Source organism: Hesperophylax consimilis, chromosome 20 (assembly GCF_061612785.1).
Source record: "Hesperophylax consimilis isolate HC1 chromosome 20, BYU_Hcon_1.0, whole genome shotgun sequence".
Taxonomy (NCBI): Eukaryota; Metazoa; Arthropoda; class Insecta; order Trichoptera; family Limnephilidae; genus Hesperophylax; species Hesperophylax consimilis.
In genome coordinates this window covers 14703647-14728045 of record NC_142855.1, presented here as the reverse complement: position 1 = coordinate 14728045, position 24399 = coordinate 14703647, and the positions used below count along the sequence as shown (strand labels likewise).

Here is a 24399-nt window from a genome sequence, read left to right as displayed (position 1 = left end):
AGAAGATAGATTATAGGTCAAACAGCAATATTTGATAACTTTACCGGACAGCAGATGGAGGTACCTAATAATTAAGAAAATTAATATTCTGATATCACACATTTTACGATGCCGAATCCTTTGAGTATTATCTCTGTTATAATTCCAGCCTTAGCTATAAATCTAACGCCATTAGCGTCAACCTTTTGTGCATTCATGCGTTTCCAAACAAACGCATTATTTTATAAAAATCAATTAACTAAACTCATAATCGAATTCCACACGACTCATTTTTGTGCCTAGTACTTAAATCTACGATAATTTCCACGAATCCGGGATACGAGATTTACTATTTAAACATTAACAAACTGTTCCACAAAGTTCACTCTTAATTACAACGAAGTACAGTCTACACGCTGTCCTTCCGTTACTATTGACATTGTCTTAATTATAATTACAAGTAAATTATTATATTTTACTTTAAATAAAGTTATTTTATCTAAAACTTCACAAGTTATCATTGTTCTACGGGAAACTTCCATAACACCTCAAGACATTGATAATCTACATCGGCAAACTGCAATTATCACTATTGCAGATACTGTCTCCTGATCTCCATACATCTAAAAACTCACCCACTTGAAGAAACATCTTGATCATTGCTCGCAGTGTAAGAGTTAATATTATTTTACTGCCTCCTCAACCGACGGTCGTAGCATCTCGCACGATGAGTCATATTGATAAGATTTTAAATGACCTTACACATGTCATATCGCCAGTTCAAGGATGAATTACTGACAAAACTGTGGGACCTTAGTAATTAATTCTCGGCGCTATGACGCATTATAATATTCTGTTTAGATATAAGAATAATTGCTCCACATTAACACGTGTAGAAACTGTATTTTAACCCAATAAATACGCAAACAACTGGCCCAACCAGTCAGTTGTCCGACGACATTCGCAAAGTTGTGTTTCCATGCAAATCCTTACCCAATGTACCCCCGAGAGGAAACCGACATTTTACAGTCGATGTCACTGGCATAGGTGTCCAGTAAAATAAAATTATATTATTTTTTATGGGGTGAAAAAAAAACGAAAAAACCAATTACCATTTATTATCCCCTATAAGAAGGCAGAGGCGGCTCGTGACAGAATTTGCCAGCAGTACATTTCACAAACAATGGTAACATGTAAAATAGGAAAATAAAGTGATTTAAAGGGAACTACATACTCAGTAAAAATAATTCATTTGTAGAGAAAATCCATTCGTCGCTCTTTCATTTGAGAAAATTCTTCAATTACAAGATTATTAAAGTCTGATATAGACGAGATCAAACTTTTTTCGATGCTCATCATTGATAAAGCATTGAGACGATCTTGGGACATAGTATTCCTCAGAAATGTTTTTACACGTTTCAAAGTAGAAAAATACCTTTCGCACTCGACAGTTGTCATCGGAATAGTTCAAATTATTTTTAAAAGTTTCACTATTTCACTAAAACCACTCCACCAAGTTAAACTTGTAAAATAATTGTAAAATTGATATTGCTCCGTCAGCATTCGCAAAATCATCTCTAGAGTAAAGGACACGTAATTCGTTTCGAAGTTTCACTTTATCCAAAAAATCGTACGAGCAAAATTCGCAAAAAATCGTTAAAACGTCGCGCGTCGCGTCAATCGCCAATACTGAATACTGTCAAGTTTGCAGATATGGAGATCGCGCCGGTAACGCTAGAATATTATAAAATTGTTAATTAGTTCGAAATCTGTCAATCCTAACTAATGCATTCCAAACGTTTTACGCATGTTTAAGGTATTTTATATAGGTCAGGATGTTTCGGCGCATGCGCCGATAATGCACCGACCAGCTTCTATCTCCACTGCTCTAACACATCAACAGCCGTTATGGGTCTCTACCTGTCTCGCTCATTTCACGGTTCCGGCCTCTAGAGAGAATGCCTATAGTTTACATTTCTGACGTATATCGATATTTGGCAGTGCAGTGCACAAATGCACTAAGGCAGGGACCGCCTCTCTGAGAAGGGTGAAATTTAGTAAATTTCTCAATTCCTAATATAATATTCAATATTTTAATCAAAAATAAACTTTTTTAGTTTGGAAATTCAATTGACAGTAACGAAATAAACATTTAAAACCTTTTTTAATGATAAAGTAATGTTTAAAATACAAGGTTTTTATGCATATCACAAAGTATAACAATTTATTATAAGCAAAAATTAGTCGCCTGCAATATCAATACAAATTGAAAACATCTCCAGAATAAAAAAAATTAATAAGCAGTAATTGTTGATTGATGTACATTGAATCAGCCAGTGAGACTATGGCATCCCCAATTGGGGTAAGTTGTGAGGTTGAAGTTAGTAGAGGAGATGGGGAAGAGCAAGGTACGGTAGCATCTGACAATTCAGATCTGGTCACCAAACACGACTGAAGCCATTTCAAGCAGAGTTTCAATTCTGAATGTTGGTCTTACACCAGGGCGATACTGGGAGTATCTTTCACTCTGGAACGTGCCACAAGTATACTATATATTACTTCGAATTTATAAGTTGAGAAATAAAACAAATTCAACATTATAAGCATTAATTACTCGCCTGAAATATCCATACAAATTGAAAATATCATAAATGCCGCCGACGGGAATTGAACCAGCTCCTTCTGATGTCCGGTCAGGTGCTCTGGAACACTGAACCACGTCGGTTTGTTCCCAACACGCCAAATAATTCAATATGTACAAGTACTCCAATCTACAATTACTGCTTATTATATTTTAATTTTGATTAAATTTACTTGCGTTATTATAATAATACTCTACTTTTTATGTATTTTTAAATAAATATTTTATTTTGAATTACGTAACTGAGTTTCTGGAATTGGATTTCAATTTGCCGCCATTGAAAGGAATGTCAAAGTCAAATTTCTACATCAGCTCCCTCTAGCGGCTAGAGTTGTTGATATTGCCACTATCTCACTGGAGTTGGACCTATTATGTGACCAAATTTCAAAGTTAATTTCAATTTCGGCCAAACTGTTAAATACTTTTGAAAAAAAAAAACTTATTTTGAATTATATAACTAAGTTTATATATTTGACTTTTTTTTACTCGCACACAATCTGTAAAAAAAAACATGATGTGTGTACGTGCGTATGTGACATTTTATAAATTAGACATAAATATCATCTATGATACAGGGTGTCCGGGGGAAAAAGTTCACAAACTTCGGGAGGAAGAAGTTAAAGAGATTATTTTTTTTTCGCATACAGTAATATGTTTCCTTTGAAGAATACCAATTTTTCCATTCAAACAACACCCTTTTTTCCTAAAAACTACCTTAAAACGTTAGAATTTCTAAAAACTTATTTATCTTTTTTACTTGTAGTGCACTTAACCCTTACGTAAAGTTAAAAAAATAGAGTGCATCGAGAAAAATTAGTATTGCAAATTAATTAAATTATGGGTAATCCGGTTAAAAACGATATTACAGCGCTTTGAGCCCCCGCATTCCTAAATTCTACCGATTTTCCGATAACTCATGTTTATAAAATCAAAAATATAAATTTTTGAACATAAAATCTATACATTTGTTAGGGAAAATAATCGAAAAGTCAGCTGCGAAAATAATTAAAAACACTTTTGTTATGTTATTTAATATGTTATTGGAATGAAAAAAAATCACACCATATCTTTAAATGTAACTAAAGCATTTGTCGAGAGATTTAAATGTAACTAAAGCATTTGTCGAGAGATTTAAATGTAACTAAAGCATTTGTCGAGAGATTTAAATGTAACTAAAGCATTTGTCGAGAGATTTTTGCTCTTTTTCAAACGAGTCGTGTTTTATTAAATATTTTCACAATTTTTCGGTTAATTATTATTATTTTTTAATATTAGCGCGCTCCCTCTAACATTCGTATTTACTCTCTGAATTAACAGGTTTCCTGATAAACTTTTAGTTCATTTAAACACGGTATGCAAACCTTTCACCCACCTTTTAGGCTGCACTTAACAGAACTAATTATCCATTAGCCTAATGGCTTCTGTTCAATACAAATCATTAACTGATTTAGGAATTTTAAATTTATTTCTGAATTACATAAATGATAATGTTTTGAATAATTATAACGTTTACTTCATGTGCTATAAGCGATTGTACACCAGTATTTCTGTAAACGGTATATCTCGTGTAAGAAAAACAATTTTTCTCGTATTTAACGTATAACTCGTATAATTTTATTTCATGTAAAATATATTATTTCATGTAAAAATATATTATACCATGAAAAAATATATTATTTTATTTTAGAATAATATTTTATTGTAAAAATATATAATTTCTCGTAAGAATGTATTATTTAATGTAAAAATATATTATATCATGTAAAAATATATTATTTCATGAAAAAATATATTATTTCATGTAAAATATATTTCTTTAAAATAAAAAAATTAAATTACTTATACGAATTGTCAAAAAGAAACGTAACTATCTCAATAACAACAATTCTTTTATCAAACTTTCTTTAGCCAATAACCCATTTACCACAATATTTAATAGGTCAATAAGACTTGTTTGAGTAATAAATTTGAAATTAGAAACGAGACTTCCAGACAAATTTACAGTCAGATGAAATGCCAAACGGTCGAGTTTAAAAAGGACTTGAGTTATTTTGTTGGATATTTTTTCTAGTTTAATGTTCCCACTTCATTTCATGTCACTTTTCCCATAGATAGGTGATAAAAGAAACAATCGAAGATATGGCGTGGAAGCGTGCTGATTGTCGCAAAGCTACGATCAAACTGCACGGATTACGATGCCCGGGCATTATTCAGCATTAAGGCCCCGTAGTAAGCGTAGTAAGATTGTTTGAAAAGGACATATTTAAATACGAATATTAGAGGTATAGTTGCTTCTAATGCGAAATATCAGTAAGTGAGCCAGTCTAGAGTCACAGGCGTCGCCCTGTGGACTTCATCGATCCCGCCAGGGAATGAATTCAGCGGGCATTATTTGACCACATGTCCTGTGGTCTGTACCGTAATGCATTCACACATCGCCGACTATTTAAGCCCCCGCATTCCAAATTTGTACCGATTTCCAACATAACAGTTTTAGATTTTAAGTTCCTAGTAAAATATATGTTATTTTTGAAGCTAATATACCTTTGTAAAACCGAAACAGTAATTTTATGAAATTCCCTCAGTAGAAAAAAAATCGCAAATTAAGCTCCGAATATTATTAAATACAAGTTTTTTTCTGTAAATGTCGCTGTGTAGCTTTAAATGCAACTTAAGCATTTGTCAAGAGATTTATTGCTCTATTTCAGACGAGTCGTGTTTTACTAAATATTTCCACTTACTCAATATCGTTTTTTTCTCCCTCTAACATACGTATTTAATAATATCCCTTTCAAACCATCTTAGAACGTTTACGGCGGTGCCTTAAGTTCACATATGTGCTTTGTGTAGCAATTACCAAAATACTTTTTGAACAAAATTATATACAACAAAGGCATTCACAGACATAACATTCGGACGTGCAATGAAATTATATACAACAAAGGCATTCACAGACATAACATTCGGACGTGCAATGAAATTATATACAACAAAGGCATTCACAGACATAACATTCGGACGTTCAAAGAAATTATATACAACAAAGGCATTCACAGACATAACATTCGGACGTGCAATGAAATTATATACAACAAAGACATTCCAGACATAACATTCGGACGTGCAATGAAATTATATACAACAAAGGCATTCACAGACATAACATTCGGACGTGCAATGAAAGTATATACAACAAAGACATTCCAGACATAACATTCGGACGTGCAATGAAATTATATACAACAAAGGCATTCACAGACATAACATTCGGACGTGCAATGAAATTATATACAACAAAGGCATTCACAGGCATAACATTCGGACTTGCAATGAAATTATATACAACAAAGGCATTCACAGGCATAACATTCGGACGTGTAATTAAATTATATACAACAAAGGCATTCACAGACATAACATTCGGACGTGCAATGAAATTATATACAACAAAGGCATTCACAGACATAACGTTCGGACGTGCAATGAAATTATATACAACAAAGGCATTCACAGACATAACATTCGGACGTGCAATGAAATTATATACAACAAAGGCATTCACAGACATAACGTTCGGACGTGCAATGAAATTATATACAACAAAGGCATTCACAGACATAACATTCGGACGTGCAGTGAAATTATATACAACAAAGGCATTCACAGACATAACATTTAGACGTGCAATGAAATTATATACAACAAAGGCATTCACAGACATAACGTTCGGACGTGCAATGAAATTATATACAACAAAGGCATTCACAGACATAACATTCGGACGCGCAATGAAATTATATACAACAAAGGCATTCACAGACATAACATTCAGACGTGCAAAGAAATTATATACAACAAAGGCATTCACAGACATAACATTCAGACGTGCAATGAAATTATATACAACAAAGGCATTCACAGACATAAGTTTGTTCTTATTAGTGCTAGGGCTGTTTAGAGAGTAGTTTTAACTGTATAAAAAAATCGGAGACCCCCGAGGAATACATGACAAGATGAAATTAATCAAATACTCGCGCGTGGTAAAATGTGGCGTACGTGATGAACGGAGAAATGGTGTAAAGAGAATGTATGACCTGAAAGTGAATGGTAGAAGTCGAGGACGCTTGTAATATGTTTTTAATTCTTTCCAATAATATTATTTCCATTTTAAAAATGCACCCAGTTTTCCAGAACACTAGAATTTACAACCTTACTCCAAATCATTCACAACCCCCTAGTAACTCCGGGTACACTTCAGCCAGTCAATAATAAATTAGACATTGGATCTACAAATGGCCAAAATAAAAAAGTTTTTGTTATTTGAGTCAACTCTTTTTGGACGAATGCGAGAATTCATAAATCGAAGCACTACTGTACAACAGTGGTCTGAAATTAAAAGCCTTATTTTCCAATAACGATTTTAAAGTCACTGTAGTTTGTTGTTTCAGTTAGGTTTGATCAAAATCATAGTTGTTCCTTCAACAATCAAATATTGTGAACATATAGACAACATGTTTCGCAAGAAACCAGGTAAATCGGATATATTTTCATTACATTAAATTTGTACCATTTTAAAAACATTACAAAATGTCACATTTTAAGGCATTTAAAAAAAATGTTTTTGGCTATAACCTTTCAAGGGTGTTCTAGGCCATTATTTCAAATTAAGGAGAGACGGAAGGTGAATTTTAACACGTTAAGTTGGTTTAAATTGGCAAATTGGAAGATTAGAATCGAGTTCAGACTTAGAAGAAATGAGATGTTGTACGGAGGGAATACAATTTTAGACAAGGTGTGATAGATATAAAATATGATCCAAAAATATATAATGTATGCTATTTAAAACAATATAAATTACAACATATTTCAATTGCTTCTGGCTTTCATCCATCAAGGGTGTTCTAAACCTTTAGTTCAAATTATGGAGAGATGATGAATATGTATATATATTTGTTTAAATTGGCAAATTTCTAAATTATGTAAAACGTTGGAGTCGAATTCAGACTTAGAAGAGATGTCATATTGAATTAGAGGGGAGGAAATTTTAGATAAGCCTTGATAGAAGAGAGGATATTTGTTTAGAGAGGGATTAGATTCGATTTCAGACTTGAAGAAGAGATGAGATGTTGTATGGATGGAAGACAATTTTAGACAAGGTGTGATAGATAAAAAAATATGATCCAAAACTAAATAATGTATGCTATTTAAAACAATATCAATTACAACATATTTCAACTTCCTCTGGCTTCCATCCCCCAAGGGTGTTCTAGGCCAATATTTAAAATTATGGAGAGATGAATTTATGTATTAATTTTGAATAAATTGGCATATTTCTAAATTATGTTGAAGGTTGGAGTCGAATTCAGACTTGGAAGAGATGTTGATATTGAATTAGAGGGGAGGCAATTTTAGATAAGGTTTGATAGAAGAGAGGATATTTGTTTAGAGTGGGACAGCCAAAAATATATGCTGTAAAGTTCCCACTTCTGACCACAGAATGTACAATCTGGGGAGTCAAGCACGTGAATTTTATAAAGGTGAAAAGAAAGGCAACAATGTCCAATCCTCATTCGAATAAGTGAGGAATTTTCAATTATGGAGTAATGGGGAAATTGTTGAAACCACAGTTTGATGGGATAGTCCTTTGTGTTAGCAATATGCCAATACTCTGACCAAACACTGTGGGATATATCTTTGAGGATGGAAAAAGGATCAGATAGGGGAAGGCTTTCATAAATCATTTTTAAACACAATGCATAAAAAAAGATTTATAAAGCAGAAGTTTAAGTATATCACCATAGTGGCCGAATAAGGGACCCTTTGACCTCTCCAGCCAGACTCATACCTTTTTCCTTCCCAGAACTTCTTCTCAATCCTTTGCATACAAAAAAACCCTCCACACAGCATCCCAAAGATATATGAAACGCGGTGTTGCATTGCGGGCTGCAAGCTTCATGTGTGGTTTTCTCTGTTTGCCTGTGAACTTATTGGATAAAAGATACATTATACCATTGTTAATATTAAAACATACATATTTCAGGTGCATCTTCCTCTACGAACCCTGAAACAAACCTCGTTACCAAGGCCACCAAGTTTCCGCGTCTCTTCGGTCAGCGCGCTGAAGGGTCAAAGACTCCTAGGGCCCTCAGGGGTTGGCTCAAAGTACGTCTGAGGACGTTGCTGGTCGGGTGGAAAGATATCATGGTCAACTTCTGCCAGAACTCGACCATACATGGATTGAATCACGTGGTGGCACCGCGGCTGCATCCGGTGGAAAGGTATTAATGGGATGACAGAATACGCTATAAGTTCATAGCGTTTTATATAACTCCATATTGCTCGCCATGCAATCCCATACCGACCTGTTACATCTAAAAGGATGATATGTTATAAGTGTGAGCGTGGCGACAATATCGGCAGTGATCTGCTAGCCAGGCTATATTTGAAAATAATTCTACTCCCTCTCTTACCTACGGCAGGAGAACGGTACATAACGCCGTAATTACGTGGCTGTCATCTGTCAAAGTGACAGATTCCATACAAAGAAATGATATTCCGTGGCAGTCCCCCAATTGATCTGACCCCCTGTGATGAGAAAGATTATAGCGTAGTGTGTCACCTCAACACATAAAACGTACATTTTATGCGTGCAAAACATAGTATAATGTGTCTAAGGCCTTAATTAATTAATTAAGGACTGATTTTGGTTGTTGGTGCATGGGTAATGTGAAATATTCCTCCGTAATGCGTAGCTACTTAATAAAGTTCAATGATCTTTTAATTTAAAAAAATGAAACTAGGTAGGTACTTATAATATCAGACAAGCGATAATGTAAACACTAGCATTATTTTATTTTCAATTAAAAATTATTTATTCGAAAAGTGTATTTGTTTAACAAATTAATATAAACATTAATTACTCGCCTTAAATATCCATACAAATTGAAAATATCTCCCGAGAAAAAATAAATGTCGACTATTAAGCTTATCCCCGTCGCACAGTGGGCTGAAAACGCCTTTCATAGACATAGAGACTTGAATTTTCAAGGGTATTTTTTTTGGCTAGAAATGGATTCTGCTGATCATTACTATGCTATAAAATTTCGTACGAAGCAATTGCGTGTACAAATGAAGGAGTTATCATTTTTTAAAGAAAAAATTGTATGGCATTAAAAATGAGGCTATCTCTGGAATCCTAAGGTTGGCCATTCTATCCTTACTTCTGTGTGTAAGGATAGAATGGCCAACCTTAGGATTCCAGAGATAGCCTCATTTTTAATGTCAGTGCCATACAATTTTTTCTTTAAAAAATGATACTACTATTTATTTGTATTTTTTGACATACTTCGTATTGTGGCGCAACTTGCGATTTTTTGTTTAAAAATCCTCAAAGTTGAAAAAAACACCTTTTAATGTTGATGATTCATTTTAATGCTTAAATACTTTTAGGCTTGCAGTGTAAATAAAATATTGTAAACTAGACAAAGCATACTCATATGTAAAGCATTTAAGCATTAAAATGAATCATCAACATAAAAAAGTTTTTTTTTCAACTTTGAAGATTTAAAAAAAAAATCACAAGTTGCGCCACAATACGAAGTATGTCAAAAAAATACAAATAAATAGTAGTATATCTGTGTGTAAGGATATAATGGTCAACCTTATGATTCCAGAGATAGTCCTTCATTTGTACACGCAATTGCTTCGTACAACATTTTATAGCATAGTAATGATCAGCAGAATCCATTTATAGCCAAAAAAATACCCTTGAAAATTCAAGTCTCTATATCTATGAAAGGCGATTTTCAGCCCACTGTGCGTCGTCCCAACTAATATTAACGAATTTCTTGTGGATTTCAATTGCCTTCATTATTAGGCGTGCTCGATGCTTTTTGGATCTTCCCAGAACTTCAGCAACAGGAAATCGGCAAATTAACGCCGATTGATCCGGATAAATCGGAAATTTATTGCGGAGCACTTAATTATAATAGGTCATTGTTGACACTTTAGAGCGCGTAAACTCGGCCGTCCGGACAAATCGGCAATTGCCGAGCACTTAATTGAAATAAATATTATGCCAGTAACTACAGTAAGGGTGTGTTTGAATTGGCAGGCTGTTCTGGGTGGTGTCCATGGTAGTGGCCACCTACAGCGCGGGCTTGTTGTGCAAGGCGCAGCTGAACCGGTACACCCTCAACCCCACCGTGGTGTCCATCAAGAAGGACTTTCGCGAGTGGTCCACCACATTCCCGGCGGTCACCGTCTGCCTGACTGACCGCGTGGACGAGACCCTGGCCGAGGACTACATCAAACTGTAATTAATACTCCGTATCAGAAATAATTACTGCATGATGCTTGCACTTTGTTTTTTTGTTTGTTTATTGTTCTTTCTTATTTATTCTGTGCTATTTGTTCTTCGTTCTTTATTCTTTTTTATATTGTGTATTGTTCTTGCTATTTGTTAATTCTTTTTTTAATATTTGGGGATCTGGTGTGGACGCACGGAACAAAAGAGGTCGTGAAGGTCGCAGTGTTTAATTGAGTCAGGTAGCCGTGATGAGAGATGACTTAGGACCGATGTTATACACTCCGGATGCAGGCGATGATGTGCTGGTCAAGCGCTGGTCAGTGGGTCGACGCCACTGCTGGTGACCGGACTCGTTGACGGTCAGGAACTGGCGAAGAACGTGGGTCTTCAGGTACTTCAGTGCTGACAGGAAAGCCGAAGGTGCGATGGACCTTGTAGGCGGTTGTACGGGAGGTGCATAGACCAGGGAGGATGATGCGTGGTCTAGGTGGATGAAGCGCTGGTCAGATGCGGTGGAACCAGGGCACTGTGATCCGGTGTAGCGCTGGCCAGGGACGATGGCCGGGGCCAAGGCGCTATGATGATATCCCGATGGAGTCGATGGTTGAACCGAGCAGAGCCGGGAATGTTGTCCTACGCAGGGATAGAGGTGCGCGGGTTATCACTCGTTGAGCTTTGTTAATTTACGGCTGATTGATGACTGACTGACTGCTCACTGCGTTGGGCCCGTTTATACAGACCGGCCGACGGCATCAGTAGGTAAGCGAGATCGCAGGTAAAACGGAGACACTCGCTCAGTCTGGGTCCTACTGGAACTTTCGTTGGCGCTGCTATTACGCATAGGCAATAGGCTAGAACCTTCTAGTGAGTCAGCGTAATGTGCCAGACCAACTCGCAACGTATTGTCGTAGGTAGCTCTAGACGTCGCCAGTAGGTAGTAAGTAGATAGGTAGCCAGTAAGTAGATAGGTAGGTCGTGTTGTTTACAATTAGCGAGACAATCTGGATTAATCTCTCGCCACAAATATTTGTTCATTGTTTTTTGCTCTTTATTCTCTTTTCTATGTGCTATGTTATATTTTCAATTGTTTTGTTAATTGTTATTCGTTCTTTACTCTGTGTTATTTGTTTTTTTCTGTTCATTATTAAAAAAACACATTTTTTTAACGATAAAATTAAATTGTTTTACATTAACCCCACTGAGCAAAAAAATTTCCCTCAGGGCCTTCGTCATCTTTGGGGATGCTGTGTGAAGGTTCTTTTTAAGGAAAGGAAGGAGAAAAAGTTCTAAAAAGGAAATAAGTGAAATCCACACTTTTTTCAAGACATTTCGATACGATCTAGAAGAAGTATAGGTTTATACAAGGAATCTAATCAAATATAAAAAAAATATTTTATCCAGAAAATGGAACGTGAGCCGCTCTGATGAGGAACGCTACGAGTATTATTATGGTTTCATCCGCCTGGTCGCTTCCGTCTCCTTCCGCACAAACATCCGTCACTTCGTGAAGTACGAGCACGATGCCACTCTGGCGGGCGTAGAGCTCATGTCTGTGGCCGTGGCAGTGTCACCCTCCACAGGACTCAGCGTTAGTCTGAACGAGCCCGGACACGTTGAGGTCTGGGTGCCAGTCATGACGGAGATGGGCATCTGCAGGACATTCAACTCGGTCTTCTCAAGGTAAAATAAACCACCAATTTTAAGTAAGAATAAAGAATTATTGTCTTTAACCTACTTTATTATGCTGTAAACAGTGTAAGCGGTAGTTAATTTTAAGGTTGAGTACAGTTCCTTAATTTTTAACCCAGTTTATTTATTTTTATTTGTTTTCCACTGTCAAAAGTCTTTCATTGAGGTTAAGGACAATTCCTTATCGTTTAATCTTAAAATTGAAAACATCTTTTCCATTAACTGCGATTCCTTTTCACGGATTGTTTCATGTGATCTTTGGTCTTTTTATTAAACACTTGGCACTGTTTAATTACTTTATTTAGACTTTTTATACAGGAGACATTTTAGAGAGGCCAGCTTGCTCGCTGACAATACACACAAAGATTCACTATAGACACTTGACAATAATAACAGTGATGGCATTAACATAATGATGTGACAGGATAACAGCAGATTTGTCCTTAGCCTTAAAATTAACGACTGTTTCGTTAACTGCGATTCCACGAGGCGATTTCCCGTTATTTATCCTAATGCCAAAACTAAAACGAGAGGGATAGGTACATTCCTTAGCTAAGTATGATGAACTAGAATCCGCCTCCGGTTCTCTCAGATAAAAGCGAAAAAGTAGTTAATTTGAAGATTAGGGACAATTCCTTATCCTTAAGTAGAAAGAGGAATCGATTAGTCAGTTAATTCCCAATCTTCCTCTTCCCCCACACCCCATCAGCCTCACAACATATTGCACGTGAGGATGCCATAGTCGCATATCGTTTACCAACCTTCATAGCTGTCAATAATGATTATTTTCCAGATACCAGAGCGTGGAGACTTGGCAACTGCAGCAGAACACGCCTAACGCCTTCTCCAGCGTCTTCCCAGAAGAGAGTCTGCTTTCCTGCCATTACATGGGCCGCCAGTGTTCCGCCAAACTGAGTATCGATAACTCCACCGGGACGGTAAGCTATCCATAATCCTTATGCGTACTTGACTTTAGATAGAGCCCTGAGGGGCGATTCCAGTTCTACTTGTAAGGATTTGTCCTTAACCTTAACATTACTTAACCTTGACATGTCTTTAACCTTAAAAAGCAACTATTTCAGACATACTGCATGAGCTTTTACTCTAATGGACACACTTAGAGTACAGTACGACCACGCATGCAGGGCATTGTTCAGCCTGCCTTGGCGATGCAGCGCCTCACAGATTTTTGCAGAGGGGTGCATGGGTTCGCTGGCTTGTTGCGTCACAGGGTAGTCGGGAGTAGCTTGGAAAATACTCTTGTCCAGGCCGTCGCCTGATTGCAAGGCTCACCCCTCACCGTAGATGGAGAATTTCCCTCAGCTACCGTAGTTCAGATGCTAAATATGTCTACCATTTTATTTTATTTTCAAAATAATGTCATGTAATTTATCAGACGGAGTATTGCACTCACCGCTCTGTTCAGCTGAAATATATATTTTTGTTTTTTAAAATGCCAATCTTTACGAGGAACGGGAACCGCAGTTAACGAAAAATTCATTAATAATTTTTAAGTAAACGACAATTCCTTATCCTAAAGCAAAACTGGAATCCCCTCTGGAAATTGCAGTAGGAAAAACGTGGTGCATATTCTGGTGTCCTACTCGAAGAGAGACTGCCCTAAAAAAAAACACTTCGTTCATGGCCTACGTCATTGGTTCAGCACCGTAATAATAATTATAAACAATATGTAACAACATGTACAGTAATTTTAAGATACCTCAAGGATTGTTTCATGCCACTGTTTAAAGGAGAACTAAATTGCTTAGTGCTTCCAAAAACGCATAATATTTGGCGGTGCAGAGTTTCTTTGGACAAAGAAATTCAAAATCTAATTATTGAAGGCAATATTAGTGATTTCTAAACGAAAATCTGAAACAGAAAAAATCAGAAAAGTATACGGTCACATCTAGGACTCGAACCCAGGACCCTTTTCTTGCCGGGACACATACATAAAGATAGTTGCCAATAAAAATGTGCCGTGAAAAAATGAAGACAATGTTGGTAGTTCTTATTCGAAGTATGATACAGTTAAAAGTGACCGGAGGGGGTTAGGGTCCCATTAGCTCAGTGGTAGAGCGGTGCCCCGGCAAGTCAAGGGTCCTGGGTTCGAGTCCTAGATGTGACCGTATCCTTTTCTGATTTTTGTGTTTGAGATTTTCGTTTAGAAATCACTAATATTGCCTTCAATAATTAAATATTACAATTTGAGGTTTTACTCAATAAAGTTATTCCGAAAAATAAAAATTCAAAATCATTCATCGGGTCTGTTGAAGGTCCGAATTATTAAAAAAAAATGTAACAATTATGCAAGGTGCCCATTGTGCTAATGGATTCATTCGTCATCATGCCAAAGCATAAATTTCAGTATAGTCAATCTTTCTATAGACATTTAGGCAATTTCTTATCACAACCCTTAAAGTAAAAATACGCCGCGTGCGTAAATTATTTATTAAGGGTAGAATTAGGGATTAGTTAATATGGGTCTTAAAGAGATATTTAATTGAGACTATTTGTGCTGTCTTACAGGGTTCATATTAGTTTTATTTATTTATTATTTATTATTTATGAACGCCCTATTGGGCTTTTACATAGTAAGTTGACAGTATATGTATATAAGTGTAACATGTACATGGATAAAATAGCTAAATATAATTAGAAAATAATATGGTAAAGTAAATCAAAGTATGAAGGCAAGACCTTTTTTTAAAGCTAATAAAAATTACAAGTTAATAACTAGCAAATAGGTCTGAAATTAGTTGCCTTTTGAAACTCTCAAAGTTATTAACACCAAATATATCGATAAGTTTACAATTTTTGTTTGCAAGGTGATGAATTCTTGGAATTGGTGAATACATAGAGTAGTTAGTATTGAGGTTATTGTTACATTTAAAAGTATCTATGCTTCGAGTTTGTCTGGCAGGTACATTCATATAAATGAATTCCAATAATTCAGGGCTGTCAATGAGAGATTTGATAATTTTGAATAAAAATAATATATCAGTTAGAACTCTTCTATTCGATAGTTTGAGAAGTCTGGTTTCGGTATGTAAGTTATTATAATTTATAAATTCGATGGAAATATTCATTTTAAAATTGATGTACCAAAGAAATTTATTTTGTACCTTTTCTAAGGCTTGAGAATGGACTTTGTAGAACGGTGACCATACTGTTGAATTATATTCTAATTTACTTCGTACTAATGAGCAATATAAATGTTTTAAAGTTAACACATTTTTAAACTTTGCCCCCATTCTCAAAATAAAACCGAGCATTCTCATTGCATCGCTAGTAGTTTCATCGATGTTTAAGTTAAACTGTAGACTTTCGTGGAATAAGATACCGAGATCTAGAATCTGTGAAACTCGAAGAAGATTAGCGCCATTAATGAAATAAGAAAAATGAAGAGGATTTTTACCTTTGTAAAAACTAATAATCTGGCATTTACTAATATTTAGTTGCAAATCATTTTCTGAACACCAAGCAAATAGTTTATTCAGATTCGACTGCAAAATAGCGCGATCATTATCATCTTTAATTATTCTTTAGATCTTCAAATCATCGGCAAATAACAGAACTTTGACTTTGCTAAAAATATTTACTATGTCATTGATGAACAAACAAAATAATATTGGGCCCAGATGAGATCCCTGCGGTACTCCACTTGATGCCGCAAATTTGTAAGAAGTGAATGAATCAACCTTTACCGCTAAGTACCTTCCCAACAAATAACTCTTAAACCATTCAAAAATGCTCCCTCTCACTCCCAACAATTTTAATTTACGTATTAAGATTCTGTGGTTAACTTTATCAAATGCTTTACTGAAGTCAGTATATATGGAGTCAGTTTGATATGATGTGATAAAGCCATTAACGATATCATTAGTGTATAATATTAAATTGGAAAGCGTTGATCTTCCTTTAATAAATCCATGTTGAATTGCAGCACATCCCAACCAATCATACCATATGAATAGGAAATATAAAATGAATATGTTTTGTTTCCAGTATTACGTTCATTCCCCGTGGGAGATAGCTGAGGACACCAGCACGTCCTTGGGCCCGGTGGAGGGGGGTCAGGAGGTGGAAGGAGTATTCCGAGTTCTGCAGGTCCGCTCAGGCAGCGCTGTCAGAGGCCTGGCGAGGTCGCAGCGTGGCTGCCGCTATCCCTCGGAGAAAATATCGTCTACTGTACCGGTGAGGAAACTAGATTTCAATACGATCTTGTATCTGAGGAGATTAATTTACTCCGTAAAGCAATGTCCTAGGTATACCTAACCTACACTACACTCTACATTAGGAATGCACAAACGGCGGTACGCCGGCGCCGGCAATTTTACCTCAGACAATAATTCTATGATACAAAGAAACAACATTTAAATTTGAAAATTATTTTTCAAGATTTGCAAATTTTTTAGTAAAATTTTATAAAAAACAAAAAAGTGAAGTGACAGTAACTTTTATGACACCTTTGTATAATTGAATATGTTAAAGCTTGAGTTAAAAAAAATTATTTCGTATGTAGATTTGCAAAGATTTGCATCCCACTAGAAAGATTTCTCGGTGGGATGATTCAGTTTAAAATTTATGAACAACCATATTTATAAAACCATATTTTTTTATTACAAATAATTTGTAAAATCCCCTAAAAAGGGCTACTTAAAGTATCGGATGGAACCTACTCGAACATGTCCTCGAGCGAGAGAGAAGAATAATTTGATCTAGTGGTGAAATAAACATTGATATCTCTGTCCTTTAATATGCCTACAGAAATGATAGACATTGACACCTCTGTCATTAAATAGACCTACAGCAATGATAAACATTGATATCTCTGTCATTTAATAGGCCTACAGCAATGATAAACATTGATATCTCTGTCATTTAATAGACCTACAGCAATGATAAACATTGATATCTCTTTCATTTAATAGGCCTACAGCAATGATAAACATTGATATATCTGTCATTTAATAGGTCTACAGCAATGATAGACATTGATATCTCTGTCCTTTAATAGGCCTACAGCAATGATAAACATTGATATCTCTGTCCATTAATAGGCCTACAGTAATAATAAACATTGATATCTCTGTCCTTTAATAGGCCTACAGCAATGATAAACATTGATATATCTGTCCTTTAATAGGCGTACAGAAATGATAAACATTGATATCTCTGTCCTTTAATAGGCCTACAGCAATGATAAACATTTATATCTCTGTCCTTTAATAGGCCTACAGCAATGATAAACATTGATATCTCTGTCCTTTAATAGGCCTACAGTAATGATTAACATTGATATCTCTGCCGTTTAATAGGCCTACAGCAATGATAAACATTGATATCTCTGTTCTTTAAAAGGCTTACAGCAATGGTAAACATTAATATCTCTGCCCTTTAATGGGCCTACAGTAATAATAAACATTGATATATCTGTCCTTTAATAGGCCTACATAAGTGATAAACATTGATATCTCTGTCCTTTAATAGGCCTACAGCAATGATAAACATTGATATATCTGTCCTTTAATAGGCCTACAGCAATGATACACATTGATATCTCTGTCCTTTAATAGGCCTACAGCAATGATAAACATTGATATATCTGTCCTTTAATAGGCCTACATAAGTGATAAACATTGATATCTCTGTCCTTTAATAGGCCTACAGCAATGATAAACATTGATATATCTGTCCTTTAATAGGCCTACAGCAATGATACACATTGATATCTCTGTCCTTTAATAGGCCTACAGCAATGATAAACATTGATATCTCTGTTCTTTAATAGGCCTACAGCAATGATAAACATTGATATATCTGTCCTTTAATAGGCCTACAGTAATAATAAACATTGATATATCTGTCCTTTAATTGGCCTACAGAAGTGATAAACATTGATATCTCTGTCCTTTAATAGGCCTACAGCAATGATAAACATTGATATCTCTGTTCTTTAATAGGCTTACAGCAATGGTAAACATTAATATCTCTGCCCTTTAATGGGCCTACAATAATAATAAACATTGATATATCTGTCCTTTAATAGGCCTACAGAAGTGATAAACATTGATATCTCTGTCCTTTAATAGGCCTACAGCAATGATAAACATTGATATCTCTGTCCTTTAATAGGCCTACAGCAATGATACACATTGATATCTCTGTCCTTTAATAGGCCTACAGCAATGATACACATTGATATCTCTATCCTTTAATAGGCCTACAGCAATGATAAACATTGATATCTCTGTCCTTTAATAGGCCTACAGCAATGATAAACATTGATATCTCTGTCCTTTAATAGGCCTACAGCAATGATAAACATTGATATCTCTGTCCTTTAATATGCCTACAGCAATGATAAACATTGATATATCTGTCCTTAAATAGGCCTACAGCAATAATAAACATTGATATATCTGTCCTTTAATAGGCGTACAGAAATGATAAACATTGATATCTCTGTCCTTTAATAGGCCTACAACAATGATAAACATTTATATCTCTGTCCTTTAATAGGCCTACAGCAATGATAAACATTGATATTTCTGTAATTTAATAGGCCTACAGCAATGATAAACATTGATATCTGTCCTTTAATAGGCCTACAGCAATGCCCTCTGCCAGATAGACTGCAGAAGTAGGATGTCCATAGTCTTCTGCGGTTGTAGACCCTTTTTCTACATTGTCGGCGGTAAGTCTCTTTCCATTTATTTTTTTAAGGTAAACAAACATTCCCGGGTTACGAATAACCTGACAATATTCGAAAATCTCCTACCACCATCACTGTAAGCGGAAAATGTTGCTTTTGTCTTGAAGAAGGACTTAGCCAGCCGAGGAATTAAACACACTACGGCTGGGTGGGACCCAAATGCGATGCCAACTTAGCCACTGATCGGTGACTTTATAATGTACATAACACACTAGGTAAAGTCCCCGGAGTTGCCACGGTTTTTAAAAATCAGACTAGACAAAGATTTTATTCTTATTTTTAACCAAACATAAAATGCAGAAAAGAATTTGAACCGGCAGAATTTAACTTATGTCACTGTAAATTTGATTTCCAGAACACTGAATGTCGCGTGACATGTTGCCTGTGCTTAATCCCTCAGGCCTCTGGCTCATTGAACATTGAAAAAATTCTTGAAGACGCTATCATAAGGTCAAAGAATTCGAATATATTTCCGCAGTGCGATAAAATTCATTGCAGAAACAATTTATTATTATAATTTTACTGGTCTTCCATTAAAAGCCTTAGCTTGTGGATGGAAGAAGAGTTGACATTTCACATATTATGTACAAATAAAGTCACGTGTACAGTTAATACAATGCAGTTGATACAGTTAATACATTTTATATAATTACAATTACTATTTACTATAATCATGTATTTCAATATATATGTATGTGTAGGTAATATAGACACATGGCAATCAGACCCGTTAACTAAAATATGTAAATATATATGTATTCAGTAAGAAGAAAAACAAGTAAGATTTTTAGTGTGACATTCTCTAAAATACTTTTTGATGGAGTTCAACAATTGAATTTTGTTCCTAATGCTTCTGATTTCTATTGGTAGGTTATTGAAAAAGAATTTTCCTTGGTGAGTATAATGGTGTTGTGCAAAAGAAGTGAATATAAGTATAAGTGAAATTAATTTTAACGTATCCAAAAACTAAAAACTGTTTTAGAAATGTGCAGAATTAAGCTTTTAAATTTCATTGTATTAAGATTTTTAACGCAAACATATAAATGTTTAAAAAATGGCTCACCTTACGTTTTGTCGTCTAAACACTGAACAAAAAAACGGATAACGAAAATAAAACAAACATTCTATTAAACAAATGTATTATAAACAATACCATTACCTTAATTTTTATCGTTTCATAAAAAAATAATATACAGGGTGTCCGGAAACTCGTAGTACAAGCGGGAAACTGGTGAATCTACATCACATTTGGAGTCGATTTTGTAGTATACTTTTTTTTTATTTGAGCTTTCGTTATCGAGTAAATCGAATTTGAAGTTGATTTTTTTTTTTTTTTTTTAATTTTTTTTTTAATCAAATTCTTATAAATTATTACTGAAGATCAAAGTACCCAACTAATTAAAACTATTTGAAAGTAAAACAAATGAAGAAACTCGGATTTGAAGCATTATTTTGAAATCACCCTTCATTTAACCCGGTGTAATCATAAAATATTTCTGCTCTGCGGGGTTAAAACATCTGTTATTCAACCCTAAACACCAGAAAAAACTTTAGCCCTAAAATAGCCAAAAAATATTTTTTTTTGGTTTTTTTTTTTTTTTTTTGAAAATGCTCAAATCAAAAAACTTTATGTTTTTTTGGGTTCCCCATGTGGTGTAGATTCTCCAGTTTCCCGCTTGTACTACGAGTTTCCGGACACCGTGTATAAAAATTCACTCAATAAAAATTCGATTTAAATAATATAATTTTTTTCTCAATTTGCGGTCTCAAATCGGAATCTTCGGTTTAATAGACGTGCACATCGAGATTCTTCTGTAGTTAACTTCTAGATTTGAATATAAAGTGTAGTGTTTTTTCTTTCTAACATCGTTGAGATAATATTTCTTACTATGATGATAACATAGACGCAACGATTACTAAAATACCATATATGAGCTGTTTCGAAAAACAAATAAATTAACTCTACGGGTAATAGCTGTTTGTTCGCAAAACCGAACTAATTAGCTTGAGGGGTTAATGAGTGAACTCCTATGCGATTTTCTCCAGGGGGAAGAAGGGAAGAGAAGGGTGCTCTAGGTTGACCCCCCCGGATAAGTAACTGAGAACTAATTGACGACTAACCGATTGATCGCATGACATTGATGAATTGATTGCAGATGGAAAGCCGTGCGATGCAAAGGGCATGGCGTGTTTAGCACTCAACATGGAGATACTAATCAATCTGCCCTCCAGCTTGGCCAAGTGCGCGTGTGTACCGCAGTGCACGGAGATCAACTATGTGCCGCACGATAAGCGCACCAATCTCTGGTCAGTCAACCATCCAACCTAATTACTAAGGGCAAATATCCTTAAATATTAATAATACGCTCAACTCCAGTAAAATATTGGCAGCTGCTTGCTACCCAATTACTATTCAAAATGAACTGTATTTAAATGAAAAAGAGAAGATCAATCAATCGTGTTTCTATCAAAAGGAAATACGAGGATTGAGAAAAAGAAGCCTTTACCTGACGATGATGATGTTTTCTTTTGGAGTCTTGTTGGTTTCTCGAACATTCCGTGGGTCACTTATAGTTGATCAATTGGGGAACCACTGCGGAATATAATTACTTTTTGTACTGGATCTGTCACTTTGACAGATGACAGCCGCGTAATTACGGTGCCCCGTAAATTATTCCGAAACTAACTGCCAACCAACCCGTAAAACCACCGTTCACCCTAATACATGCAACACTTCCCTCATACAGAGACGCAATCAAACGCAATCAATCGCACATCAAACCAGAAGTAAGGGAAGGAATGACCTTTCCGTTCCAACAAGCAACAGAGCGGTTTATCAAAAAATATTCTCATATCTCGGTCCTAAAATAAATAATAAAATCCCCTCTCAGCTGAAACTGTGTGAATTGTCATCCTTCGGTCCAAGAGTGACAAAATGGTTGTTGGATCTAGGCAGGACTGATTCCGAGATGTTACAAAAAAATGTAATTTGAAAACTCTTGTTTCCTCGGTAACGGCTCTCAACCTAGAGTCAATTAATACAAAATCAATAATTGACCTCTCTTTCTCACGTTTAATGGTGGATACATTTATGATCGAAGAAAGAATTCGACACAAACAGGTTCCACTTCAAACATGCTTCAAGTATTCTGTTCAGTTGTCATTCGTTCTTTTATGCCCAAACATACCTAAGGCCGATTCAAATCCGTTACGTCTAATTTCTACCCACCCATTATAATTACTTCATTAATATTTTTTAGACCCATTACATCATTCATACCAGTCCAAAAACCATCATTTTTCTCTTCGTCTTTTTCAGAATTAACAGGGGCATAGCAAACAACAAGACCTATGTCAAACCGATATTGAATCTGATCCACATTATTCTCGGACTTACACATTCATACTGCAACATACATTCAATCATTCTGGGAGACAGTAACGTTACAATACCCTCACAAGCCCTCCTCGTATCTGGTCTCCCAGACCAAATGACAAGCCTATCATTACGCTGCATTGTACCACTCCTTTTAAATAATAAACGAGATGGCACTATGTCTTTCATTATCTAAGTAAAAATTAGGTACCGAAGAAAGCTTAGGGACGCTTAGGTTTATTTTATTATATGTTTTAAAGATATGGTGACATAAACATACGTCGGTTTTTCATTTAACACGTTCGTCGTGTGTGGAACAATGGTTGTTTTGGACAGTTCGGGAAAGATTTAAATTTTAATTAATTCCATAGAATTCGTAACGATAATGTATAAATTTTTAGACCGATATCCACGTATGAAAGATGTTGACATTTAAGATTAATTAAAACGGGTTGAAAATTTTATAAAACGTTTTTCAACTTTAAAATTAACGAGTGCCGTCAAATTTAAATTTTCTGGACGGTGAGTCTGAGGGATCACTCTAGAAACATTTGAGATTTTAGTAGTACGTTCATCAGAAATAATTAAAATAAACCCAACGGAAAGATCAATGTTCTAGGCCTGCTAAGGCAAAGTCGACCGTAGGTCCGTCTTTTACGCCAGACCGCGCGCTGAATATTATTTTACATGACTTCTTCACTTACGTCGTTAAGATTACCACTTTATTTTAAAGATATGCCATGGCAAATTCAACCGTAGGTCTGTCCAATACATATTTTTGAGCATGACGTCTTCACTTGCGTCATTAAGAGTCTGACTTTAATTCTGTCAATGTAACTTTACAGGAATTCTTCGTACAGATCAATCTTCGATAGGCGCGCCTCTGTGCGATTGTCGCTACAGTTGCCGAAAGTAATCATGCACAAAGACCTCGTTTTCACATTCGAAGATCTCATTGGTAAGTATACTCTGACAAATAACTGTAGAAAGTACATTCAAACTTAACTTTTAAATAAATTCACATTCAAACGTAACTTTTTTTTAGTTTGACTGGGGATTGGCATTGACACGGCTTGAGTGCTATTCGGAAATTATCTCGGCTTTAATAAATACATTTAATCCATATTAATAAAAATGTTAATGTTCGTTTGTTCAAAATCATAAATCTCTGAAAGTTTTTCATCTATGGCTTTGAATTTTTTGGCACAATGTTGCATTCGAGTACGTGTGTGCTTTTATACACTGATATTATATAGATATACTAAAAAAGAGCACCATCTGTTGGACAAACATGCTTATTTGTTTTAAAAAACAGCGCCATCTGTTGGACGTAAATGCAATACGCGCTATTGATTCTGTATCTGCACAGCATACCGAGCCAATGCAAAGCGTGGCGGGGTACATATAGTAAATAAATTAAGTCAGTTTCGACTGATTAATGGTTGGGTTTTTGTTGCTCTATACAGTTGTTAGGATAGGTTATATCTCACAGACGCTAAAACTTGTCTTCTTTTCTAGGTTCCTTTGGAGGAGTCAGCGCTCTGTGTCTTGGTGTAAGCGTCATCTCTTCTGTAGAGATTCTCACTTGTCTCCTCAAACCCATTCTCCGCCTCTTCTCACGGAGGAGGAAGAACCCCATTTTGGACTATGCCAACTCCTTTCCCACCAGCAGCACTAATAGAGTCTAA

At 35.4% G+C, this 24399-nt stretch overlaps 1 protein-coding gene across 1 annotated transcript; it reads left to right on the top strand.

Moving 5' to 3' along the window:
* The first annotated feature begins 7131 nt into the window (after positions 1–7131).
* On the top strand, positions 7132–24399 carry LOC149414153 (pickpocket protein 11-like). The gene is made up of 10 exons (XM_089644112.1): positions 7132–7150; positions 8661–8898; positions 10734–10934; positions 12330–12608; positions 13411–13555; positions 16626–16814; positions 19227–19317; positions 21492–21642; positions 23557–23669; positions 24230–24399. The coding sequence occupies exons 1-10, from the start codon at positions 7132–7134 to the stop codon at positions 24397–24399; spliced, it is 1596 nt and encodes a 531-aa protein (XP_089500238.1).

Bases quoted from the DNA above. Each gene is read 5' to 3' on its own strand.
- LOC149414153 (XM_089644112.1), top strand. The intron at 8,899-10,733 runs GTATTAATGGGA...TTGAATTGGCAG, and splicing joins CGGCTGCATCCGGTGGAAAG to GCTGTTCTGGGTGGTGTCCA. The intron at 10,935-12,329 runs GTAATTAATACT...TATTTTATCCAG, and splicing joins GCCGAGGACTACATCAAACT to AAAATGGAACGTGAGCCGCT.